Source organism: Gossypium hirsutum, chromosome A01 (assembly GCF_007990345.1).
Source record: "Gossypium hirsutum isolate 1008001.06 chromosome A01, Gossypium_hirsutum_v2.1, whole genome shotgun sequence".
Classification (NCBI taxonomy): domain Eukaryota; kingdom Viridiplantae; phylum Streptophyta; class Magnoliopsida; order Malvales; family Malvaceae; genus Gossypium; species Gossypium hirsutum.
Window position 1 is genome coordinate 9,540,993 of NC_053424.1, and position 27,924 is coordinate 9,568,916.

The window sequence follows — 27,924 nt, forward strand, 5'->3', positions numbered from 1 at the left end:
ATTTCATGTATATGCAAAACCCAACACATAACCAACCACATACACCCCCTTACCAACCTTTCACCATGTGGAGAGACTGCTCGACCCACCCAACCACTACACGCCACAGAATTATGCAGCATGGCTGCCAGAACAGATAATGTGACAGAGTCACCAAATACAGATAATCGTGGCAGAGCCACCAGAACAGAAATATGTGGCAGAGCCACCAGATCAAATAATTGTGGCATAGCCACCAGGACGCTTCCTCCAAAATATAACCCATTTCCCAATGCAACAAATATTCATTCATGGAATACATCATACAGATTTAAATCAACATGCTTTTCAGACAAAATTAACCTTAGGGGCATATTGGTCATTTACACCTAGGGGTATCATGGTAATTTTCCATACATAAGGGTATTGTAGTGATTTAGCTACTTCTAGTGTTTTCATGCATATCCTATCCATTTACATACTATCAGAATACTTACCGCGCATACTTACAAAATTGAGCCCGTTGGCCCATGAACCCGATTTTTGGCCCATTAAGCCCACATTATCAAAATGTACGAAATCGCACATACTGCAGTTTATTAACTTCAGAATACCAAACATGCAAACCCAACTATCTTACGAGCATTCGTACACTCACAAATTCCCAAAATACCAACTTTCCGGCATTTCGGCTTTTCGGCTTCTGCCGATCTAGTCTATGAGAGGGTGTCAGTTACATACCTATTTTGCGACGATTCATTGTCGAGATCCACACACGAACTGCCTACAATTAAATCACTAACATATTACTCTAGATATTGAATTAATACTGAGTAAATAGCCCCTTACCATATTCGGCCAAACATGCTTAGAACCTTCTTGCTCTTACCTTGTTGTCGAACTATGTCTTAAATCCAAAGATCTGATCATTCCACTTGTCCAAGCCCTTGATCAGCAGCCTCTAAATCACACCATTTACCAAAGCAGAACAGTTATTACAACCCCTTAGGGATACAAGTCCAAATCGACAGCCTCCCTAACATTTAGGGATTTCGGCCTTTCCTAAAATACGAAAGAAAGACTATGTTTTGAAACTACTTACCACCGATTCCTTCGACCAATGTTTCCAATTGATGCCTACTTAAATCCAATGCCGCTCTACCCTCAAACGATCACCAAATTCAAGCCTTCAGTGTTTTCAAGGTTTGGCTAAGTTTCTATGAAAGTGGGGTTTTCGGCTTTTTTGCAACTGTGTAGAAAAAGATGAATTAATAGGGTTTTACTGTGGTCTTATCGACAAAAACTTGAGGTTTAAAGGAGGAAAGAATCAGCCAAAGATGATAAGCAAAATAAGAGAATTTTGCTAGGAAAAATCGGCACAGAAGAAAGTGTAGCTTTCAGGATTTCGGCTTTTTATGGCCAAAGGCTATGAAGGTTTTGAAACGTCTGAAGGGAAGGATGGAGATGAACAAGAGGTTAGAAGGGTTCGGCTATGGAGGAGAAAGGAGAATAAGAAAAAGGTTGATGAAGAGAGGGGAGAAAAATGAAGAGGGAATTGGTCAGCAAACGGCCCAACTTCCCCTTAATGCCAAATTTATACTGACTTAACTCTAGCCGAATTTTGCCTTCCTAAAGCTCCCCTTGGCTGGCCAACTCTTGCTCCTCAAGAGTCCATTATTCAGCCAACACAGCTCTCCCTAATCAGCTCCTAAATTCTCTCCCTTATCCCCTCCTTACTCAATCTCCTGAGCAACTCCAACTCTTCCTAACAGTCTTTCACTTCAATTCCACTACTTACCTTTTCCATTCATAAAAATTAATCCCTTATTTTCTGTCATTGTGACTTGAACCTGGGTCCTCCCAATCATCCACAAGCCACTTATAGCATTCCCAGTGGCGTCACTTAGCCACTTTACCACATGCTTCCTTGTGATTTATTTTACACAATCAACACTTAAAAGCCCAATTAACCAGACCCCTTTTTCTTATGGAATTAAGATTAATTAAAACTACCGGGTTTTACCTTAAGCTTGGGCCTTCTAGAGGCCCACTAACGTACTTAATCCTACGACAAACAAACAGGACACAGAATTTTTAAAATTTTCCAACATTTTTAAAATTCCCGAAAATTGGGGCGTTACAATTCAAGACTAATAACATCTAATCCCTAGATTGAATAATTGAGACCTTTCTCTAATTAACACCCTATGGCTGCATTAACTTAATCTATGGATCCCCTTATTAGGTTTCACCCTAATCCGGCAAAGTCTTGTCACCCTATGTCTAGGCGCACAATCAACTCCGCTTAATTATGACAAATGTACTCTTAGACAGGGTCTATTCCTCCTCTGAATAAGAGCTTATCTTGAATCAGTATCCTGGGATATCAAAACAAGAATTAAGAACACATAATTAAGAATAAGTTAAATATTTATTATACAATTCAGAAAATAATAAAAAGATTGATCTTAGGTATTTAGGGGATTTAGTTCATAACTAAATAAGAAAACATCTCAGAATAATAAAGAATACAAAACATAAAGAAAAACCAAAACTCTTGAAGGGGAAATTGAGGAGAGATCTTCAGTCTTGATGATGAATCCTGCTTCTGAAATGGATCAATCGGCTTTCTTGGAGTAATTTCTTACTCTCTATTCTGTGTGTCCCCTTTCCTCATCCTCTAGGATGTATTTATAGGCTTTGGAATGCCTAAGAGCCCTCAAACTTAGCCTTTTCCAAATTGGACTCAACTTGGGCTCGGCAGGGACACGCCCATCTGCAATTACTTTAGGCCGTGCTCGAGCCTGCCAAATTGACACGGCCATGTAGTCTGCCCATGTGAGGAGGTCCAGGTCATTTTGATTTCGTATGTTGGCCCATTTTCTCTATTTTTGGCCCATTTCTCGTTCCTCACTCTCCTATACTATCCTAAGTATAAAACATGAAATTAAAGCATTAGGAGCATCGAATTCACCAATTCTAATGGGAAATCATCCATAAAATGCGTTAAATATGGGGTAAAAATATGTATAAATTATGGTTTATCAGTAAGCCTCTTCAGGTGTCTTGTTATTGATAGTTCCACCAACGGCTATGTCAACCATTTGTCTAGCCGAGGGATTCAGGCCATTATGAAACGTTTGAACCTGTAACCAGAGTACTAACCCATGGTGAGGGCATCGTCTCAAGAGATCCTTGTATCTCTCCCATGCATCGTAGAGTGTCTCTAAATCCATCTGCACAAAAGTAGAGATATCATTACGTAATTTAGCCATTTTAGCCGGCGAAAAGTATTTTAACAGAAGCTTTTCGGTCATTTGTTCCCAAGTAGTAATTGACCCTCGTGGTAACGAGTTCAACCACTGTTTAGCTTTGTTCCTCAACGAAAATGGAAACAACCGAAGACGTATGGCGTCATCAGAAATGCCATTGATTTTAAATGTATCGCAGAATTCCCAGAAATTCGCCAAATGAGCATTTAGATCCTCATCCTACAAACCATCAAACTGAACAAATTGTTGTATTATTTGAATTGTGCTAGGTTTCAGTTCAAAATTATTTGCGGCAATAGCAGGTCTAACTATACTCGATTCAGTTCCTGTTAAAGTATGTTTAGCATAATCATACATAGTGCGTAAAGCAGGATTCTGATTTACTGTATTAACAGCAATTGCAGGCGATATCAGGTTTTCCTGATTTTCAGCCATCTCCTCAGTTGTAGTTTGAATATCATCCTCTTGCTCGTCCGCTGTGTATCTTAAGCTTTGCCTTATTTCTCTTTGGTTTCTGCGAACTGCGCGATCGATCTCACTATCAAAAAGTAATGGCCCTGACAGGTTTCTTCTAGTCATAAACTATAAGAACCTGCCAGAAAAAGGGAAAAAGAAGAATTAGTAATAAAAATTAGAATAAAATTTAAATTGCAGTAAAAGTAAATGGCTAAAGTAATAAAAATTGAGTGTTTCTAATATCTTAGTTCCCCGGTAACGGCTTCAAAAACTTGATACGTGATATTCGTGACAGGTTTTAAATATTTATAATGAATCGTTCTTGAAACTAACTATTATCACGATGAAGGCAAGTGTACTTATCGAACAGTAGTATAACTTTAGCAAGACCGGATTATTGAACCTAAAGGAACTAAAAGTACTAGCATTAACTTTCTTTTTATTATCTAGCCTAAAAAAATAAAAGGGTTTTGTTTATCTAACTAATTAAACTAAGAAATCACAGAAAAGAAATTTGGGAAAAATACTTTTTGGAAAACTCGATTGATTAAGACAATACCTAAGGAAAGATCCTCCTAGACTTCACCTGTTATTTGACTCTGAATCAGACGATCTATTCATTCAACTTGTTCCGTAGAGATCCCTAAGTTATATTATTATCTCTTTCGAGACTAACAATATCTAACCCTAGATTGAATAATTGAAATCTCTTTCTAATTAACGCCCTAGGGTTGCGTTAACTCGATCTATGGATCCCCTTATTAGGTTTCACCCTAATCCGGCAAAATCTTGTCACCCTATCTCTAGGCGTGCAATCAACTCCACTTAATTATGACAAATTTACTCTTAGATAGGGTCTATTCCTCCTCTGAATAAGAGCTTAACTTGAATCAATATCCTGGAATATCAAAACAAGAATTAAGAACACATAATTAAGAACAAGTCAAATATTTATCATACAATTTAGATAATAATAACAAGATTCGTCTTAGGTTTCATTCCCCTTAGGTATTTAAGGGTTTTAGTTCATACTAATGAAATAAAACATCTCAAAAGAATAAAAATAACAAAACATAAGAAAACCCAAAACTCCTAAGGGAATTTGAAGGGAGATCTTCAGTTTTGATGGTGAATCCGGCTTCTGAAATGGATCGATCGGCTTTCCTTGAGCAATTCCTTGCTTCCTCCTATGCATCCCCCCTCTTCTCCTCTTCTAAGGTGTATTTATAGGCTTTGGAATGCCTAAGAGCCCTCAAAAGTGGCTTTTTTTCGAATAGGACTCTACTTGGGCTCGACAAGGACACGCCCGTGTATGATTACTTCAGGCCGTGGTCAAGCCTGTTAAATAGGCACGGACGTGTGGTCTACCCGTGTGAGTCGTGCTTCGATTCTACCAAATTGACACGGCTCTGCCCGTGTGAGGAAGTCTAGGCTGTGTTGATTTTGTACGTTGGCCCATTTTCTCCGTTTTTTGTCTGTTTCTCGTTCCTTTCACTCTCCTATACTCACCTAAGTATAAAACTTGAAATTAAGGCATTAGGAGCATCAAATTCACCAAATCTAAGGAAAAATCATCCATAAAATGTGCTAAGCATGGGATGGAAATATGTATAAATTACGGTTTATCAGAAACCTAAAAGGAAGCTGCTTGCAAACCTTCAAGGACAAAGGTCAACTTGATCACCGCTAGTGTTGACAACATTCAGTATCACGCGTTAATGACCAAGTCCATTCTAGAGCTATGAAAGAAATTTCACAATAACTTTGAAATATATATATTCATTCTCAATTACTTCTTTTAAACTATCATCATAGTGGATGGGCCAATTTTAGTCTTTTATAGAGATTCGGCTGATTTCCTAATAAAAAGAATAAATAAATCAAACTATCCTCTAAATCCACTTGCTTTCTCTTCAATTTCTCCATTCAGGCAGTTCAGCATTTTTGTCCCGCAATAGAAAATCAATTCCACTCATCTTTTTTCCCCATTTTTCTAATTTTAATTTTTTAAATCTTTTTCACATTTATCTCCATCTTGTTTTTCTTTATTTATGGGATTTGATTATGTTAGTACAAATATCTGGTGAGGAAAATCTCAAACACATGAATAGATACAATGAAGCCAATGACTATTTTTGTTCTGCACTGACAAGAATAGTCCACTACGCACTGAGCAATGTATAACAAGAAAAACTCAATTTCTACAAAGGATTTCTACAGTAAAACTTTATAAAATAATCTAATAATATTAGAAAATGAATGAAGGAAAGAAAGAATATTAGAATTTGTTTATGTGTTTTCCAAATGAAATCTCATTCCTATTTATAGGAATTTTCATGTCTCTTCATAAAGACATCTTTCAATAGGTATCTTTCTGAATAATAATGCCTTTAAAATAAACACATAATTATTCATCTAATATTATAACTATTCAACTAATATTATTTAAATAGTTATAATTCTTCTCCAAAAAATCAAATAATATAACTTTTGATTAATTACACCCATTCATTTATAGTTATTAGAACACTATAATATTTGAAAAAATTCCAAAAATCTCTCTCCATTTTCAAAATATTTTAGATTTTGATATTCTTGGAAATCAATTTGCATAAATGAAGGTATCTTACGATTGAACGTTCACTTAGTGAAAACATGTTAAAGTTAATCGAAATTGCATGGTAGACTAAGCTTTGAACCAACTATTCCATTTGATTAATCGAACACATCTCACACAATAATTTCAACATCGATCAATGCTTAGTATCTAGAGACACCATTATGGCCATTTGTCTGTGTCCTCCTTTCATGAGTGCTGCCAGAGCCAAGCCCTTAAGCTCCTAAAAGCGGCCAGACTTCCACTCACATAGGTAGATCCCATCAAGAGTGCTCCTGTAATTATAACACTCTAAAATATTTATGTTATGAGTCCATTAAGAGTACATTACTTATCCTTTCCTTATCATTACAGGTACCCAGCACTTTAATCTCAGGATGGATTTATTTATAGTGCTAACAGTCACATACTAATGATGTACTTTGTCTCATTGAACTTAAGACTTGGTGTTATACCAAGCGTTGAGTTGAGTTTCCATCATAGGTACTCTAATTAATGGGCTTGAGTCTCATCCCTTTTGAGGTCTTTTTTACTGCATCTCTAACAAGACGTTTTGTCAAAGGATCCACCAAATTTTCACTTGACCTCACATAATAAATAGTGATCACTCTATCAGAGATTAATTATCGGACATAACTATGTTTTAATCCAATGTGTCTATACTTTCCATTATATACTTGGCTATATGCCTTTGCTAGAGTAGCCTCACTATCACAACAGATAGAAATTGGTGAAATTGGCTTAGGCCATAAAGGTACATCATAAAGCAAATTTCTTAACCATTCTACTTCTTTAAATGCAGCGGCTAATGCAATAAATTTTGCTGCCATGGTGGAATCAGTAATACATGTTTGTTTCTTGAAACCCCAAGAAATGGCTCCTCCACCAAGAATAAAGATCCATCCACTAGTAGATGCATGATCTTCCAAACTTGTAATCCAACTAGCATCTGAATACCCTTCTAAAACTGGAGGATATCCATTATAACACAATCCATAGTTAATAGTTTTCTTTAAGTACCTAAGTACTCTATTCAAAGCTTGCCAATGCAAACTACTTGGATTACTTGTGTACCTATTCAATTTCCCAACAACATATGCAATATCTAGTCTTGTACAAGTCATTATGTACATAAGACAACCAATTAGACTTGCATATTTCAATTGATCAATTTTCCTATTAGCATTAGATACTAATTTTATTTGAGGATCCATGGGTGTAGATACTGGTATATGTTGAAAAGATCAAACTTTTTAAGCACATTTTCAATGTAATGTGATTGTGATAAAGCTATTGTGTTTTTATCTCGAGTTATTTTAATCCCAAGAATAACATCTGCTACACCCATATCCTTCATAGCAAAGTTGTTTGACAAGAATTTCTTTGTGTTCTCTATTTGTTCCAAATTTGTGCAAAAAATGAGCATGTCATCTACATATAAGCAAATTATGACACCTTTTCCATTTTCAAATTTGCTATATATGTATTTATAGGATTCATTTATTTTATAGCCATTAGCTAAAACAACCTTGTCAAACTTTTGGTGCCATTTTTTTGGTGCTTGTTTAAGTCCACATAAAGATTTAACAAGCTTACATACCTTATGCTCTTGTCCTGGAACAACATATCCTTCTAGTTATTTCATGTACACTTCCACTTCCAATTCACCATTTAAAAATGTAGTTTTAACATCCATTTGGTGAACAACCAAATTATATATAGAGGTAAGTGATATTAAGAGTCTAATTGTAGCAATTCTTACTACTGGAGCATAGGTATCAAAGTAATCAATACCTTGTTTTTGTGTAAAACCGTTGGCTACCAACCTTACTTTAAATTTATCAATGGTTCGATCGACCATCATTTTCTTTTTGAAGATCCATTTACAATCTATTGGTTTGGAACCCGGTGGAAGATCAACTAAGATCCAAGTTTGATTTCCCATTATTAAATCCATCTCATCATTTATTACTTCTTTCCAAAAAGCAGATTCTTAAGATTTCATTGCCTCTTCAAATGTAATAGGATCAGATTTCGTATTATAACAATAAGGTATCTTATTGCATATACTTTCAGCTTTTCTTTCTACAAGAAACATAATGAAATCTGGTTGAAAATCTTTGACCTTTTTAATCCCCTTGCTTCTTCTTAATTTTTGACAAGATTCGTCATTATTATCAATTTGTTCCAATGGAATCGCATTCTCATTTGAAGAATGAATCAATTATTGTGGCTGTAATTGTCTTGAAATAGAATTAAATCTATTTTCATCAAAAATAGCAGCTCCTGATTCAATAACAGTATTAGTTGAAATTGAATCATTTGGTTCAATTACCATGAACCTATATGCTTGCTATTATGTGCATATCCTATAAATATGCATTCAATTCCTCTTTCACCTAACTTTTTACGTTTAGGTGTTGAAACTTTGATAATAGCTTTACAACCCCAAACCTTCAAAAAAAAATAAGGTTTGGTTTCCTTTTCTTCCATTGTTCAATGGGGGTTATTTTAGTTTCCTTATTAGGAACTCTATTCAATATATAACAAGCTGTTAGAATAGCTTCTCCCCAAAAACCTTGTCCAAGACCTAAATATGATAACATTGAATTTACCATTTCAGTCAAGACTCTATTTTTCCTTTCAGCTACACCATTTTGTTGTGGTGTGTAAGGGGCTGAAACTTGATGAACAATTTCAGTGGATTCAAAATAACTTGTATTATAGTATTCTCCACCTCTATCCAATCTTAAGCACTTAATAAATGATTCACACTGAAGTTCATCTTTAAATTTATAAACTTTAAATTTATCAAGCGCTTCATCTTTTGAATGCAATAAATATACACACCAATATCTAGAATAATCATCAATAAAAGAAACAAAATCACTATGTATCAAATCAAACAATTTTGTTTTCCTTTTAACCTTAGGGAAAGGGTTTCTTGTAATTTTAGTCAACATACATGTATTGCATTTTTTAATATTATCAGGAATTAAATCTAACTTATACATGCCATTCAATTTTCTATAATTCAAATTACCTAATTTATAATGCCATAAACAAAAAGATTGAACCATATAAGTAGAAATAGTATTTTTATTCTTATTAATAATATTTAGTTTGAACATACTCTCAAACATATACCCTTTCCCTACAAAAATTCCTCGCTTAGACAAAATAAACTTATCTACCTCAAAAAAAAGTTTGAAACCAAACTTATTCAATAGACTTCTAGACACTAAATTATTTCTAACTTTTGGTACATAATATACATCATTTAAGGTTAAAATCTTTCTAGAAGTGAATTGTAGTTCAACAGACCATTTGCCTTTGATTGCTGCGGTGGAAGAATTTCTCATGTACAAGACATTGTCATTTTCACATTGTGTGAACTTTGTGAACATGCTTTTGCCTTTGCACACATGTTTGGTTGCTCCGGTATCAATCCACCATGTATTATCATCTTGTGCCATATTAATTTCATATATCATTGCAATGAACTTTTCGTTATTATCAACCTTAAAAGATGATTTCTTCTTTAAAAATCGACATTCATTCTTGAAATGTCTCTACTTACCACAATGATAGCATGAGCCCTTTTGTTTGATTTTGAACTTAAGTGCTCTATCAGTCTGTTTGAACTTTCTCTTGAATGGTTTAGTAGTTTGTACTTCCTCCGTAACATGCACTTTGGCATTTTCAGAATTTAGGTTTTGATCTTGCTTTCGATATTCTTCTTCAATAAGAAGATGATTTGCCAAAGCCTCAAGAGATATTTCCTCTTTCTTATGTTTTAGACTTCTTTTAAAATCTTTCCAAGATAGAGGAAGTTTGTCTATTATGGAGGATACAACAATCATTTCATTCATTTTCATATCATATTGTTTGAATTAATTTAGTATCTTTTCAATATCACGGAATTGTTTCATAACAAAACAACCATCAACCATTTGATAATTATTGAAATGACTGACAAGAAATTTCTTACTTGTAACATCTTCGATCATGTATCTTGTCTCCAATTTGTCCCATAATTCTTTAATGGTGACCTCGTTTTGGTAGGTGTCGAACAAATCATCAGATAAACCATTCAATATATGGCCCATGCATATGTAATCAGCTATAATGCCCCTTACCCGAGACCGTTGCCGGAGTAGAGCATGAGACATTACTAAACTTATTTTAGCATTTAAACAAGTTCAAACAATTCTAGTAGTAAACTGTCCATCTGTATCATAGTCGCTAAAAAAATCATATCTCGAGTTACAAAACTCAAAATAAAATTCTGTAAATTTTTCCTCAAACTATACTCATATATCTACTTACTATTTTTTTTCTAGAATTTTTGGTAGGGCCAATTAGTACAGTTTATTAGTTAAAATCTCCCATGTTTCAGGGTTCTACTACTCTGACCCCTGTACACTACAAATCAAATTTCTTCTTGTACATAGATCCAATGAACATTTCGTTTGTTTCTATTAAAAATAAACTCAATAAGGAATCCAAACATATAAATTTTGAGTCCTAATTATTTTTATAAAATTTATTATGAATTTCTAAAGTCAGAATAGGGAATCCAGAAAATTGCTCTGACCCTGTTTCACCAAAACGTAAATATCTCATAAAATACAACTCTTTTACTTATTCTGTTTCTTCCACATGAAAATAGATTCATTAATATTCAATTAAGTATTTTATTCATCATCTAATTATATCTCTACTATTTTTAGTGATTTTTCAAACTCATGTCACTGTAGCTGTGTGATTCTGTTTTATAGCCAATTTCACCATTTTATCGATTTCCATAGATTAGTTAGCACATAAAGCATACGTGTTATCAAATATAATCTTGATTAGCCACTCCAATAGCTAATCATTCTAAAAAATTTCCATGCCATCCATGAGCCATATCATAAGATTATATACACAAAATGATTATAATGCTATACATGCCATATTCCCAAAATATACAAGTCATTATACCGAAATAGTTTGTTGATAGTGTGAGCACGCCTCCGACCGTTGCCGATCTCCTAGTTGGCTTGACAAAACTAAAAAGAATAGAGAGAAGGGAGTAAGCATAATTTCTTAGTAAGTTCACATGTAAATAGCAAGTAACTTAACCATGCAATAATACGAAATCCACATTTGCATAATATCACCAAAGCATTCATATCATATTTCTCATTCATGATCCTACCATATTATTGTTATATTGAAGTCTCAACCCGAGGGTTAAGCACATACCTGTACAAATTTTCTCATTCACCACACTTACCAACATGTCACATTCGTTTTAGGTACTCACCTTATCCACTTAAGATTTACCCGTTGAACACATCGGAATATGATTCGAATACACGGATTTCATGCACATAAGTGCCATACCCGCAGCTAGACAAACTCAATAGCCAGTGAAAATTATGTAGCCAAGCTACCATGTAACCTGCCCATAAGTGAACTCGGACTCAACTCAATGAGCTTGGGTGTTCGCATCCATAAGTGAACTCGGACTCAACTCAACGAGTTCGGATGCCTAGTTATATCTCACGAACTCGGACTCAACTTAATGAGCTCAGAACTCAAATATCTTAGTAACATGTCACTTGTATTCTAATCTACTCCCAAGGTTCAAACAAGCTTTTTCCTCGATCACACATCTTTGCTGTCTTCCATGGAATATCGAAACCGATACTTGGTAGCATTTCATATTTATTAAGTAGCTCACATAATTTGCATATTACTAAATAATAATCCATAAAGCATAATATTTCATGATAATAATCATCATATCATATAAATAACATTAAATTACTTAAAATGACAATTATGTTACTACATTTACACCTAAACTTACCTTGGTACAAAATAAAGAAATTTTGCAATTTAGTTCATAATCTTTTCCTTTTCCCGATCAAGGTCGATTGCACGTCTTTATTGGTCTAAAATAACACATTTAGTTGATTTAATACTCACATTTATCAAAATAGTCCTTAACTCTAACTTTGGAAAATTACGATTTTGCCCCTAAACTTTTGCATATTTACACTTTTTCCCCAAAGCTCAAAAATTAAATTTTTTTTCCAAAATTATTATGTTTTATGACATGCTTATCATTTTTTCCTTCTATGGAAACATCAAATTCTCACTCTAACATGTAGTTATAAACATTAGGTATTTTTACCGATTATGTCATTTTACTCGTTTTCACGTAAAATCGTTTAGCAAAAGTTGTTTAACACAATTTAAAGCTTCATAGTCTACCATAAAACATCAAAATAATCACATTTCACATATGGGTATTTTTCCAAATATAAACCCTAGGTTAAATTATTGCTAGAATAAGCTAAATCAAGTTATCGGGACTCTAAAAACGTAAAGAACATTAAAAACGGCACTTGGAATCACTTACTATGGAGCTTGGAAGCTTGGAACAAACCCTAGCTATGGAGAACCCTTGAAATTTCGTCCTAATGAAGAAGATGGACATATTTTGCCATCTTTTTCCTATTTTTTTTAATCTTTTAATTACCAAAATGACTAAAATACCCTTCATTAAAAACTTTGGTTATTTCTACCTATGTATGTCCACTTTTTTCCATGAAAACCTAATGGTATAATTACCATTTAAGGACCTCTACTTCAATTATGCTCTTCAATTAAATCCTTTAACATCTAAAACTCATATTTATTAACTTTTGCAATTAAGTCCTAATAGGCAAATTAGACATGCAATTCATGAAATTTTCTATCGATATTCTAACACATGCATCTAACCACTCAATAAATTATAAAAATTAATCGAAATAAATTTTTCTACTTCAGAATTGTCGTTTCAAAACCACTATTCCGTTTAGGCCCTAATTCAGGATATCACATTAGCATTGTCCCATTTTTTTCTTTCTCGGGTTGCAGTAACAGATTCATTTTCATTCTCTTCAAGTCTTGGAGTATCCAAAACATAAGCAATCTTCAAAGTTGATAATAAGAAATGCATCTTTTTCTGCCATCGTCAAAAGTTGCCACCATCAAACCGATCAAGTTTGACAAAGTTGGAAGCCAACTCCCTTAGTGTTCCACTTTCATGTGTTGTGGTAGTCATCATGAAATATAACCTTAAAATTGTTAGTAAAATATCCGGTGAGGAAAATCTCAAACACACAAACGGAACTCGAAAAGAAAAAGAAAAAATAGGACAAGGATCCAAGGCGTGTATCAAGCCACTATCTTTAAGGTTATATCCGCCCCCACCTATGTTTGGTGTGGAAATGAGTTCCAAGCAAATTAATGTAATGACCCAAAATTCACGGGCATCGAAAAAATACATTATCGGGCCTCCTTCTTAGTGAAATGGGTTCGTAAATAATTACTAGAAATATCTATGAGTCTAGTGATTGTTTAATTAGGCTTTAATTAGGTGAATTTAGTCTAATTAAGAGTAATTAGTAAAAAAGATTAAATTGAATAAGGGGTAAAAGTTGAATTATAAATTAATAAAAAATAAAAGGGGTCAAATAGGAAATTAAGCATATTTAAGAATTTGAGGCCGCAATTACTTCATAAAAATCTTAGATTTTTATGATTTAATTATATAAATATCTTAATAAATTATAATGAATATTATTAGTTTATTAGATAATGTAATTTATATTAATTAAAATTATGATATTATATTATAAATTAAATCAAATAGTGACAAATGTATGGTGATGATAAAATACATGTGTAATGTTTGTATTTATACACTTGTAAAATATTTATATATTTTCTTAAATAATAACTACAAGATATTTATGAATTAAATATTATTATATTATTATTATAATGTATTATTATTATTAATTTTATTAACTAATACATAAAAGAAATAAAGTAAAAGAAGCAAAGAAACAAAGAAGAAAAGAGACAGAGACTATTCGAAACAGGGGAAGGAAAAAAGAAAGAAAGAAAAATAGAAGGAAAAACTAAGGTTTGAGGCTTTAAGCTTTAATTTGGTAAGTCAATTAAGCCATTTTCTTTTAATTTTGATGTTTTAGAAGCTTTAGAACAAAGTTTTGTTGAATTTATGTTAAAATTTTGAAAATTCTTAGGTTTTTGAACATAATTCATGTTGAAGAAATTGATGAATTAGGGGTTTAATTGATAGAATTTCTAGTTAGAATTGATAAAAGGATTAAATTGTAAAGTAAGTTATAAGTTTTGTGTTAGAGTGACTAAATTGAAAGAAATTTGAAATTAGGGTTTTATGGTGAACATTAGATAGTTAAGTTGAATTTGGTAGAAATTAAGTAGAAATAAGGTATGAATTGAGATAGAAAAGTAAGTGAATTTAGTTAGGATCAAATTGAAACTAAGGTAGAAGTTGAATAGAAATTCAATTATTTAATATAAATTAGTGTTGTATTAATAGTATAAATTATTTTAATTTATGTAGCTAGAAAAGAACCAGAGGCATCTACACAGAAGGGAAAAGAAAAGATTATCGAAGAGTAAACTCGAGAAAATCACGGTTTGTATTACTATAATTTAAACTACTATTTATTAAATGTTATATTTAAATTTATGTGTATGGTAAGTAAAATTTTAAGGTAAGTATCAATATTGAAATAAATGAAATTGAGATGAAGTATGATTATGTATAGATATTTGATAGTATATTGATTAGAAAGTGGAAAATTGTATTGAATTGAATTGTGAGTAAATTGAGAATGATTTGAATGGAAAATATGAGAAAGTGATTGAATTGAAATTTAAAAATTGAATACCCTATTAACTAGTCGGGTTGAGTCGGATATGGTTGGCATGCCATAGGATTGAAAGAATTTGGGGATTTTTTGACTTGGCCGAGGAGACACTGAAGTCACTATATTTCTTCGGACTATCCGAAGATGCACTGAGTGCCGTTCTGGTGCATTTGGGTGGATTATTCTGGTGTGTTTGGGTGGATTATTCTGGTGTGTTTGGTTGGATTATTTTGGTTTGTTTGGTTGGAATCCGTGTATCCGCCAAAGTCCGAGTCTTGTTAATAGGGGTAAACAAATGAAATGATAAAATGAATAAAATTGATCAATTGATTTATTGAAGAAATGAGAAAGTTGAAATTGTGAATTGAATGGAGACTGAAAATGAAAGACATGAACCAAAGGTTCATGAGATGATTGAATTCAATTTGATGATATGTGATATCAATTTGATTAATTTTTATTGTTGAAAATTTGAAAGTTAAAAGTATGAATTAATATATATTAATAAATTATTATATGTTTGATATTTATATGTTTATACATTATTATTTGTTATTATAGTTTGAATTATGGTAATACCACTGAGTATAGGCATACTCAGCGTATGGTTGTTTCCCTGCGCAGGTCAATAGAAATCAAAGGTCCCAGTCCAGCATCTAGATCAATCCCGACTTCAGAGACAATTTGGTGATGTAATCCCTCTTTTGGTAAAAGTGGCATGTACTTAGGTATTGTATAAATTATGTACTTAAGTCTAGAAACTTTGGTTGTAAAATGATGTCTAATATGGGTTATAAGTATGAAATGAATTAGTATGGCATATTTGGTAAAATGTGGCATGAAACTAAAATGAGAAATGAATGAAATTATTAGTTTAATTAAAAAGTTATTTATGAGTGGTCAAGTAGATAAATTGTTAAATTAATGTTATGTAGGCATAATTAGGTATGTTTGAGTGTGGAAATGTATGTTTTATTATATTAGTTGCAAATTGGTTGCGGTTTGAAAATTGCAAGGAAGGTTAGATGTTTATAAAGGGATTATATTGAGTTCAAAAAAAATTTACGAAAAATTTTCGTAGTACTCGAACTAGTCCCGTTCCACTTTTAATACGTGTTTTGGACTTCGATGGTCCATTATAAGACTTATTAATTAAATTATACTATGTATATTTTTTATTTGTGAATTATTAGTAAATTATCCGATATGTTCGGTAATGCTCCGTAACCCTGTTCCGGCGACGGTTTAGGGTTAGGGGGTGTTACAATTAACCTCGAGGATACAATGAAGCCAATAACTATTTTTGTTTTGCACTGACGAGAATAGCCCACTACGCACTGAGCAATGTATAACAAGAAAAACTCAATTTCTACAAAGGATTTCTACAGTAATACTTTAAAGAATAATCTAATCATATTAGAAAATGAAGGAAGGAAAGAAAGAATATTAGAATTTGTTTGTGTGTTTTCCAAATGAAATCTCATTCCTATTTATAGGAATTTTCATGTCTCTCCATGGAGGCATCTTTCAATAGGTGTCTTTCTGAATAATAATATCTTTAAAATAAACACATAATTATTCATTTAATATTATAACTATTCAAATAATATTATTTAAATAATTATAATTCTTTTCCAAAAAATTAAATAATATAATTTTTAATTAATTATACCCACTCATTTATAGTTATTGAAACACTATAAATATTTGAAAATGTTCCAACAAACTATGCCACAAATTTCTTTTCAAATTAAAATTACAATTACGAGTAATATATTTATACGAGTATAATTAGAATTAATCAATATAATGTGTAAATTAAATTATAAATATAAACAATACAGCCGTATAATTATGATTAAAATAATTATTACAAAATATAAATGGATGAATTAACAACTAAAATATAAAATATGGGATGAAGTTGTTAAAGTGGTTGCCTATTACAAAAATATGAAAAGTATGATTATTAATGTATCAAAAGGTATAAAGATTATAAGATATTTTAATTTGATTATAACATAAGAATAAATATATGAAATAAAAAGTAATTGTTAAAATCAAATTTTGTTATTAGTTTATAATTTTTTTGTACATAAATTACAGCCCTAAGGAGTCATGCAGAAACACATTTAACTGTTGTGCTGGAGGTGAGTTTAAATTGCTGCAAATACTTTCTCCAATTTTAATAATTGTATTTTTTTAAATTTTAAATCTCAATTCAAATTCAAATAATACAAAAATAATATGCCTAAATTATAGAAACTTAAAATGATCAAATTAAAAAATAAAAGTTGAATTAACATTTTATACATAATGTAAAGATAAGTACAAAAATTAAAAATTATAAGTGTAATTACTCTGACAATGATGCAGTATCCTATAACTCGGATTCGACGATCAAATCAGGTATAAGGTGTTATATATTGTCTATCTTAGTGTGAGAAACAAGTAAAATAAGTTGACAATGAACAAGGAGAAAAGTTCCCAAGTTTGAGAATTTAAAGAAAAACTAATGAGGGACTCTTTTTGAAGGTAAAAAAATCTACACAATCCGTTTATGATATTATTTTTTTAATATACCAAAATAGTAATAAAAGAAAAAAATATTTAACATACCACTAGTAGAATTTTTAAATTCTATAAATAGAGTTAGAGGTTAATAACTATTTTATAGAAATATATAGAAAAATATATTTTTTAAAAATAGCCAGGTTGTGAAATAATAATAAAAAAAAGTTAAAAAGAAAAGGGGAATTTTAATACTAGCATTTAAACAAGACCAAACCTTATTTGACCCTTGAAACAATATGTTGAATATAATCATCCACCATCTCACGCCTACTATCATTTATTGAAGACAAAACTTGCATCCATAATCTATGCGAATATAGAAATGTTCAATAAAATCAAATTTATACTTAAAATTTGCAAGCAATGAGCTATCAGAATAGACATCCATGGAAATGGGTTTCTATTGTCTATTTTACAGTGTGTGTTTGTTTCCTCATCATATTCTCAAAAGCTTCAACTGCAATGGACACCATTTATGTATCAGAGTTACTTACTCATGGCATGACCTTAGTCTCCGGTGATGGAAGCTTTGAATTGGCTTTCTAGATGGCAACACCAAAGCACAAAGAAAATTTCCTAAAAGGCTTTGAATTCAATTGAAAGCCAAATGAAAATTTTCCACATCCGTCGTTTCCCTTAAATAATCATATCAAACGACCAACTCTTTTCTAAATCTTACACGTGCATCCTTTCAACGATCCCCTGCTTCATAGCCACAAGTGTAATACTCTACGTCCAAATTTCCTGCAACATAACCATAATGCCATGAAAATTCCCTTCCCTAGAACCCTTTCAGAAAAAACCATAACTTAAAATTTGAAGAATGTAATTGTACAACTTTCCCTTCAACATAGGATAGTTATTATATGCCACACCTCACTCCGCCTTGCTCTAGTAGAGACCATGTTAAGGCCCAGTGTCTTATTAATGGCAAACAGCTTGTCATGCTTTATACAACACTTGTAAAGCCTTCTGACTTCAAGGTGACTCATGGTTCAGAGATATGGACTAACATATGCATTAGCAAGACCTTGTCTCATCTAAGAATATCAAGAAAGGATACTTGTTCGGAAGTATGTATGTATAACATGCGGTCACTAGGAATAGGAGAACACGCTTACAAAAGAAGACGCTCATCACTCCAAAATGAGAACGTCGCACCATTCTCCAAATCCTAATATCTACAAAGATATTATAAAATTATTTTTTAAGAATTATCTAAAATATAAAAATAATTATATAATTCAATCTTTTTATTTAAAATATATAAAACTAAGATTAAAATGTATACTAATTTTTTGTTCTCTTTATAAATTTAGAATTTAATCACTATACTTTTATTTATAAAAATTTAGTTTCTTTCCTTTTTTCAAATTTAAAAATTTAAATTCAACTGTTAATAATATAATTTTTATATTATTTTTTTAGTACGATTTTTTAAAATAAAAAAGTAAACACTTTGTAGTACTATAATTGAATTCAACAAAATTAATAGTGTTAATAATTAAATCTGAATAAATAGGTAAATTAAAATTTTAAAATAAATTAATTAAATTTCAAAATTATAAATATTTTTTTATAAATTTTTCGAGATAAAACTATGCGAGTTTTTATCAATTTCCGAAAATTTTAAATGAAAACCGGTTCTGTCTCTTCCAATATGATTTAAAAAACAAAAAAAAAAATCCAAGTCAGATATTTTTCCATTCCTACAGCTATTATCGCTGAAAACTTCCAAGTCTTTTTATCCACTAATGATCGAGTACCCCACGCCAATGGTCATTTATTCAATGACAAAGAGACTTGCATTTACAGTCAACGCATGAGTTAAGAATGTTGAATCAAATGGAACCTATACTTAAATTTTGCAAGCAATAAGCTATCAGACTACACATCCATGGAAATGGGTTTCCATTTTTACAATGCTTGTTGTTTCCTCATCATCTTCTCAAAAGTTTCAACTGCAATCGACACCCTTTCTCCATCTGAGTTACTCATTCATGGCATGACCTTAGTCTCCAGCGATGGACGCTTCGAATTGGGTTTCTTCTCTCCTGGCAGTTCTAAGAACCGCCACTTGGGAATCTGGTACAAAAATATCCCCATGCAAACTGTCGTTTGGGTTGCAAACAGGGTAAACCCAATAAACGATTCCACTGGCTTGTTGAAGATACAAAGTAGTGGCAGAATCGTGCTTCAAGCTCAGAACTCAACATCTGTTTGGTCGACTAATTCGACAGCAAGAGTTCAGAATCCGATATTGCAGCTCCTGGATTCTGGCAATCTCGTTGTCAAAGATGGAAAGGAGAGTAATCCAGAGAATTATTCATGGCAAAGCTTTGATTATCCATCAGATACAATGTTACCAGGGATGATAATTGGTATTAATTTGAGAACTGGTCTTCATCAAGACTAGCAGCCTGGAAGAACTGGGATGATCCATCTCCCGGTGATCTTACTTATAGTGTAGAACTCCAAGGAAACCCAAAGATGGTGCAAAGGAAAGGCTCAGAAAAGTACTATAGAAGTGGGCTATGGAATGGTGATGGATTTAGTGGGACACCGAAATGGCTCGAGAGATGGAACTCATCGGATTGGTCCCACGGCTGCATACACAGTAAGCCATTGAATTGCCGGAGTGGAGATGGGTTTATCATAATTGGGAAGGTGAAAACCCCAGACACCCCAAGTTCTTGGGTTAATAGAACCGTAAATCTCAAGGAATGTAGGACCAGGTGCTTGAGGAATTGTTCATGCATAGCATATACAAATTTAGATGTTAGGAAAGGAGGTAGTGGCTACGTCATGTGGTTCGGTGATCTAATTGATATCAAACATTATCAATCAGGTGGTCAGGATCTTTACATCAGAGTATCTGCTTCACAAGCAGGTACTGATTATGAAGCTAGAATATGTTCTTATTTCATCTTGTAATAATAATTTCTGGGTTTTGTGTGAAAATAGTTAATATCTGTACCTCTACATCAATATTGATAATGAATCTTGCCATTATACTCGCAACAGTTATTGCAGCGCTTTTTGGGGTTTCTTTTTGTTGGAACTAAGAAAACAAAATGTGAAACTTTGACAGAAACTTGAGCAATAAGCTTCAAATTCTTGCTTATCAAAAAAAAAAGAAAAAAGAATCGGCTATAGTTTTGTGAACTTAAAAGTGCTTAAGTAAATCCAGAAAATGAAGAAGAAATTGAAAGATTTTCATTACATTAAATAAAGGCATAAAGTCATTACATATACTAGACATTTAGCTGGCCAAAATGATGAAAATGCTACCTAAACATTTACCTAACTCCACTAAGTAGCATAGAAACTTGATAAACATAACTTGTACACTTGGTAAAGTTGATTTATCAATTTATGAGCACCTAATTACATCAAACATGCTAACAACTTAGTTCATATCTAAGTAACAAAACATTTGCATGATCTTCAGCAACAACTTGCATGGCTCTGGGCAGCTTGGTTTGCTTCATGGTCTGCTTCATGGTTTGCATGTAAGCTAGCTTCAACACTCCTCCTTGGCTTGCATGCTGCAAACTCCCAGTTTTGCTCTCAAATCCTTGAATCTTGACACACAAAGAGGCTTTGTCAAGATATCATCTAGCTGATCTTCAGAACTACAATGAATCAGTTTAACTTCTTGAGACTGTTCCATTTCCCTAACAAAATGAAACTTGATCTTAAAATGTTTTGTCTTCCCATGAAACACTGGATTCTTTGCAGCTGCAACAGCAAATTGGTTGTCACATTTAATCTTTGTTGCTTCCTTTTGGTGTAAGTTCAAGTCAGCCATGATCTTTCTTAACCAAATTGCTTGGTTAACTGCTTCTGCAACTGCTACATACTCTGCCTCAGCTGTTGATTAAGCAACAACTGTTTGCTTTTTTGAGCTCGAACAAAAACTGGCTGAACCAAGGGTAAACAGATACCCTGAGGTGCTTTTCATGTTATCTATCGATCCTGCCCAGCCACTATCAGAAAAACCAAACAGCTTCATGCTTTCCACCTTGGTAAACATTATTCCAAAGCTTTGAGTGCCCTTGATGTATCTGAGAACTCTCTTTGTAGCTTTAAAATGGTTCATATTGCAGCAATGCATGAACCTAGATAAGAGACTAACAACATACATTATATCTGGTCTTGTAATTGTTAAGTAGAGTAAACATCCCACTTCTATAACATGTCTCACATACTTTCTCAAAGTTACCTTGGCTTGACAATTTTTCTCCAACAGCAACTGAAGTGCTAGTTGCTCTGCAATTTTGCATAGAGAACTTGTTCAAAATCTTCAAAAAAAATGCCTTTTGACTCAAGAAAATCCCTTGCTAAGTCTGGGACACTTTCGTGCCAAGGAAGTAGGACATTTCAAACATACTTTCCATCTTGCCTTTGAAGTCAGTCAGTATAGCCTTGTTTTCTCCTGTCACCAGCAGGTCATTGATCGCGTGATTTGTAACAAGCAATAAATATTTATAATGAAGATCAAACCTAGACTAACTATTATCACGACGAAAAGGCAAGCGCACCTATCGAACAATAGTATAGTAATGGCAAGACCGGGATATCGTACCCAAGGGAACCAAAAGTACAAGTAATAACTATCTTTTTTATTATCTAACCTAGAAATAGAGAGGGGTTGTTTATTAAACTAATTAATTAAACTAATTAAATAATTAAACTAAGTAAAGAGAAAAGTTGGAAAAAGACTTGAAGAAAATTAATTTGATAAAGACGACACCCAAGGAGGAATCCACCTAGATTTCACTTGTTATCTGACTCTGAACCGGACGATTTATTCACTTGACTTGATCCATGAGACTCCCTATCCTATGTTATTATCCCTTTCGAGACTAATAACGTCTAACCCTCAGTTGAATTAATCAAAATTTCTTTCTTAATTAAAACCCCTAGGGAAGCAGTAAATCACTCTATGGACTCCCATATTAGGTTTCACCCTAATCCGATAAAATCTCGTAACCCTATTTCTTGGCGTTCGATCAACTCTGCTTAATTATGCCAAATCCACTCTTAGACAGGGGCTTTTGCTCTCTCCATAAGCACATCAAATCATGAATTAATACCCAGAATATTAACTCAAGCATTAAGAACACATAATTAAGAACAAATCAAGTATTTATCATACAGTTCAGATAATAATAACAAGATCCATCATAGGTTTCAACCCCCTTAGGTATCTAAGGGGTTTAGTTCATAATAAGATAAGAGTGCATCTCAAAAGTATGTAAATAACAAAACATAAAGGAAACTCTAAAACCCCTGAAGGAATTCTGAGAGAGATCTTCAGTCTTGGAGTAGCTCCGGCTTTTGGGATGGATCGTCTGGCTTCCTTCAAGTAATTCCTGGCGTGTGGTTCTGTATTCTAGAAAAGTTCTGGAAGAGGGTCTTTTTTAGGTCATACTTATGGTGTTTATATAGGCTTTGGATTGGCTTTCTTCCTCCCTAAGTACCCTTTTTCGTGTAAAATACAACTCTTTGAAAAAGGGACACGCCCGTGTGCCACGACCGTGTAACGTGTTTGCCAGGCCATGTTCGATCCGTTAAATTGCACACGGCTGTAAGGGTCAATAGCCAGGCCGTGTGAATTGTGAAAGGCTTGGTCGACACCCTCGAAGGACACGGTGTGTGAGCAGCCCGTGTGGCAAGGCTTAGGCCGTGTGATCTTCTCGATTTGGTCTATTTTGTCCCTTTTTAGCTCGTTTTTGGCTCCTTTTGACTTTTGGTGCTCTTCTGAGTACAAAACATGATATGACCGGATTAAGAGCACCAAAATCCACAAATCTAGTAGTAAACATCCATAAATATGCTAAGTATTTGGGGTAAAACTATGTATAATTTGGCGTTCATCAAATACCCCTACACTTAAGCATTTGCTTGTCCTCAAGCAAAACTCTCATTTACTGCTAGAATTCATTCCTCTCAATCACATAATCATTACTGATAATGTTACAAGTTATCCCACAGAAAATCATACAGTGAGAATTCAACTATAGGGGCATTAAAAACCTCAAACAATCTAAATCAAATATTTTGATAATAAAATCATAGGTAATCTCCTTCCTTTAAGTAATTAACTTTAGTCCTAAATATACAAGAGATGACATCCTCACTAAAGATTCACTCAAATCACTCAAAGTGTTTAAGGTTCAAGATTAAGCACTCGATTGTCTAACATGAGAAGTTATTACCATAGGCTTGCAAGAAAATCAAATCTCCACCACTTGTAAATGATATGATACACTAATCAAAAGGTCTTTGCATGGTTGTAACGGGGTTTAGGTTACAAGTATGGATACAAGCTGAAAAGACAAAGGTTAGAATCGAGATAATTTCAATATATTACCCCACTATCAAAAACTTAATTACTGAACCACAAAAAAATATCTAAAACTATATTACATGAGCTCATGACAACTTTAGCTTGCTGAGAATAATAATACTAAGTTTTTTTTTTAGAACGAGTTAAGTCATTACAATATAGAAATCATACTTCATGATTCAGTAACAAAAAATGGTGAACATAGTGAGGTAACAATATTAAATTTAATCTTGATAAAAAAAGGTAAATTAAGTAAGAGGATTTCAACAATAATAGGTTAATGGGTTAATGATGAAGGTTAATCAATAAAAAAAAGTTATTAGGCTCAAAGGGGGTTCACTAAGGGTTTAATTATGTGGGAAGGCTTTTTATGGAGTAAATGGGTTAAATCCTAATTGCCTTTATCATCTCAGTATATCAAATCATACGTGTGATCTCGACATGTATAATCGAAGCAAGTTCTAGAATAATAGTTCAATGTTGACACACTCAAACCACAAAAGAAGTGAGCAAGAAAGAAAGCTATATGCTCAAAAGGCTCAAAAATCTCACCAAAAATTTGGGTTTTTGATGTCATTCCTGTATACTTAAGATTTCAAGATAATACCTCAATTTAGGAAAATAGTCTAAAAATTTTAGTTCTCAAAATATCAACTTATCATGCCTGATTCTCTAATGTCCTATAATCAAATAATCATGCATAATTCCCATGGTCTAATTCATGACCTATCAACAATAATTATAGATCAATCAGAATTCATTCGATCAAGATTATGAGAAAATCACTTAAGCACAAGACCAAATTCAGGGATTTGAGAATAATGCAAAAAGTTAGGTTTCATATTCAACGCCACACACTTAAGATGTACATTGCCCTCAATGTACAAAGATAGATTATTCAAAATAAAGAAAATCATAAGAGGAAAGGAGGTAAAACTCCCTGTTATATGGATGCGGAGCTTGATTCTGAGGCTGGAGTGTTTGGGGAAAGTAGTAGCTGTCATTATTCTTGGCTAGATGAAGAAATTAGGTCGTTGAACATGGTATTCGTTTTGTATTGTTCCCTATTTGTTTCCTCATTTCGTAAAATATTCTTAGCAACTTTGCTTGGAAGTCTGTAGAATCATGAAGAGCTTATTAAGAGTTGGTGTGGAAGAGAGCGTAGTGGGATTACTTGTTAGAAATACCAGAAAAATAAAGTAAGTAGAATTTACTAATATAGATATGCCTTTCAAAAGAAAATAATAAAATTTAAATGAAAATAAAAATAAAAAGAAGAATAAAAATAAAAATAAAAAGATAAGAGGATTCAATAATCCTCGTCGGTAGGGCTCTCAGGTAGTGGTGTTGGAGTGGCGATGTGAAAGTGCTGGCATAGCTGCTGCATCATGGCCTGCATGTCATCCATTTGTCTATCACATCGCCGATCTCGCTCGTAAATCATCTCGAACTATGTAGTGCAATACTGCTCGAAGTGAGCGAGTCAGTCGGAAAGGTGTGCCAATGAAGCAGCCGCATGAACTAGTCGTTCCCTAGGTGGCGTGGTCGAAGGCTCCTCGTGCTATGGGGGGACATCATCAGGAATGTCCTCAAGATCCTCCTAGTCAATGGCATGAGTAAGATGGTACTGAGGAGGATCGGTCTCACGTCGGCGCTCGATCATCCTCATGTGTAACATAGTCATGATGCCCTATGGGGACATCTGACCTATCAGTGTAAGCGCTGATGACTGGGCCACGGTGTTGAGGAGGCTGAAGTGTCTGGCAAGATGCGTCACGTAGGGGCCCATAGAGATCACTCCCTTCTGATGCCCCTCGGTCTGATGGCGAATGGCGAAGGCGATGAAGTATGTCAAGTCAGTCACGTGTGCATTCGCCATGCACCATAAATAATAGGCGTTGTGGTTGTTGACAACACCGGTGCTCTCTCTCCTTTCGGTCAAGGTGTGTGCCAATATGGCATGGAGATACCATAGAGAAGGAGGGAGATCTGAGGCCTTCGAGCGGCTGGGGTCGTAGGTGGAAGAGAGTGGTGCCAAAGCCTTCCAGCACAAGGAGGGAGAAATGTGGATATTGCGTGGTAGTACATTCATGTCCTCCTCCTCCATAAACTCATTGGTGTAAAGTCCCAGAGTGACTCTAGACTCTGGGACACTCATCGCGCGAACTAGACCGCCTAATCGGAAGTGAATGGTACCGGGGTCATCATTGTTCGTCATCACCACCTGTAAATAAAAAGTAGAGCATAATTCTAAAGTTAGCTCTAAATAAGTTGGTTCAGTGATAGTGAAGAACCGCTCCCATGGGTCTGTGGACAAAAGGGCGCGGATGGCATCAGCTAGTTGGACTTGCTCTACGGTAGCCCAGTCGATGCAGTGACTTGTAGTGAGGGGTCGCGCACGTAGCATCTGAAATAGCTCCTCTTGCAAAGCTTGCAGAAATTCAAGGAACGGGTGCCGAACTTCGGCTATAGCACGTACCAAGGAAGAACCCGGTGCCCTATGTCTCTTTGAGGATGGGACCGCGGCCTTCTTGCCTCTCGATGACGATATAATATACCTGAAATGTATGATCATTGATAGAATCCAAGATGCATCAGCAAATAAGCAAGAGGTCTAAAACTAGCATATGCTAACAATTCAAACATAGAAAATACTAAAGCAAATTCCTAACTTAATTAGAACAGATTGGAAAATATTAACAATATCTATGTAGAGTATATAGAATACCAATGTAGCAACATAAATTAAAAAAAACAAGGTTGAGAAAGTGAACCAAAGGCTGCGGTAGGGTGGCGCACGGGCATGTTGATGGCGAGCACAGGCGTATGACGCGGGGATATAGCCGTGTGGAGGAAAAAATAGAGGGTATAGAGAGGGGAAATGGGGATTAATACAAGGGAAGTGGATTTGAGGGTGGTTTGGGGGTTGGGGAAGTGAGAATCTAGGGAATGGTGGCTGGAATAGGGATTAGGGAGTGGGGAAGGATAGATGTCGGCTAGTGTTTTGAAAGGAAGAAGAAGATGAACAGTGGTTTGCTTATATAGGAGAGGGTCACACGGCCTACGGCCACGCCCGTGTACTTTGAGAGTGAGCCCGTTTTTTTTCAAATTTTTTGATTTAAGTTGTGCCCGGCAACTATCCCATACCCGTGTGTCTTGGGCGTGTGTGGCACATGGCCATGTCACACGGCCATGCCTAGCTTTGTTCACTTCTCCCACACTCGTGTGTTAGGGTACCACGCCCGTGTATTGTTGTCCACGGCTTAACGGCAAGGGCGTGTCGCACGCCCGTGTCGAAGAAACAAAATCGAGCTTTGCCCCTGGCACGCCTGTGGTTGTTCATTCGCACGCTTGTGGTCACCTATGAAGTTCACCCACGGCCATGTCAAACAGCCGTGGGGATTTATCGCTTCCCGTGTTTTGAGGAAATCATGTCTTGCTTTTACACGGCCGTGTCTCTTCCCCTAGTTTACCACGGCTTTAGGCAAGCCCGTGTTCCTAGCCGTGTGTTCTAAAAAACTTTGCAATGCAAAGATAAATTTAATTATTTCAAGTGTTAAAAATAAGAAATCAAAATATGTTGTGCTCGGGTTGCCTCCCGAGAAGTGCTTATTTATAGTCTAAGCTTGACTTACCTCTCTAGTGGATGGTCAGGGTAGTTTGAGGAGTTCGTACTCCTCATTCCTGTTATTAGCCTTGACAAAATAAGGTTTTAGACGGGTATTGTTTACCTTAAAAGTGCTGAACTTGGGGTGACTTACCTCGATCATACCGAATGGGAAAATACTAAGTACCGTAAGAGGGGTTTCTTCATTCAGGTTGGTCTTAACAATGTGAGGGTCTGTAGCATCTAGTAAGACTTTATCTCCAACCTTAAATAAATTTGGGGAGGTATCGAACTCATTCTGGCGTAATTTTGGTTTA

The 27,924-nt window shown here is 34.2% G+C and overlaps 1 protein-coding gene and 1 non-coding gene across 2 annotated transcripts; both read left to right on the plus strand.

The window, feature by feature from the left end:
- The first annotated feature begins 3,141 nt into the window (after window positions 1-3,141).
- Window positions 3,142-3,248, plus strand: LOC121207656 (small nucleolar RNA R71). Its single transcript, XR_005902761.1, has one exon. It is a non-coding gene; the product is annotated as a small nucleolar RNA R71 (small nucleolar RNA).
- A 16,300-nt stretch (window positions 3,249-19,548) lies between these two features.
- On the plus strand, window positions 19,549-20,579 carry LOC107917265 (G-type lectin S-receptor-like serine/threonine-protein kinase At4g27290). Its single transcript, XM_016846635.1, has 2 exons — window positions 19,549-20,006; window positions 20,057-20,579. Exons 1-2 carry the CDS (start codon window positions 19,549-19,551, stop codon window positions 20,577-20,579), a joined length of 981 nt encoding a protein of 326 aa, XP_016702124.1.
- The last annotated feature ends 7,345 nt before the right edge of the window (window positions 20,580-27,924 follow it).

What these genes read in the sequence shown, in the direction of transcription:
- LOC107917265 (XM_016846635.1), top strand. Translation starts at nt 19,549, where the DNA reads ATGGGTTTCCATTTTTACAATGCTTGTTGTTTCCTCATCATCTTCTCA. An exon ending in GATTATCCATCAGATACAAT is followed by an intron (nt 20,007 to 20,056) that starts GTTACCAGGGAT and finishes GTCTTCATCAAG; the next exon opens with ACTAGCAGCCTGGAAGAACT.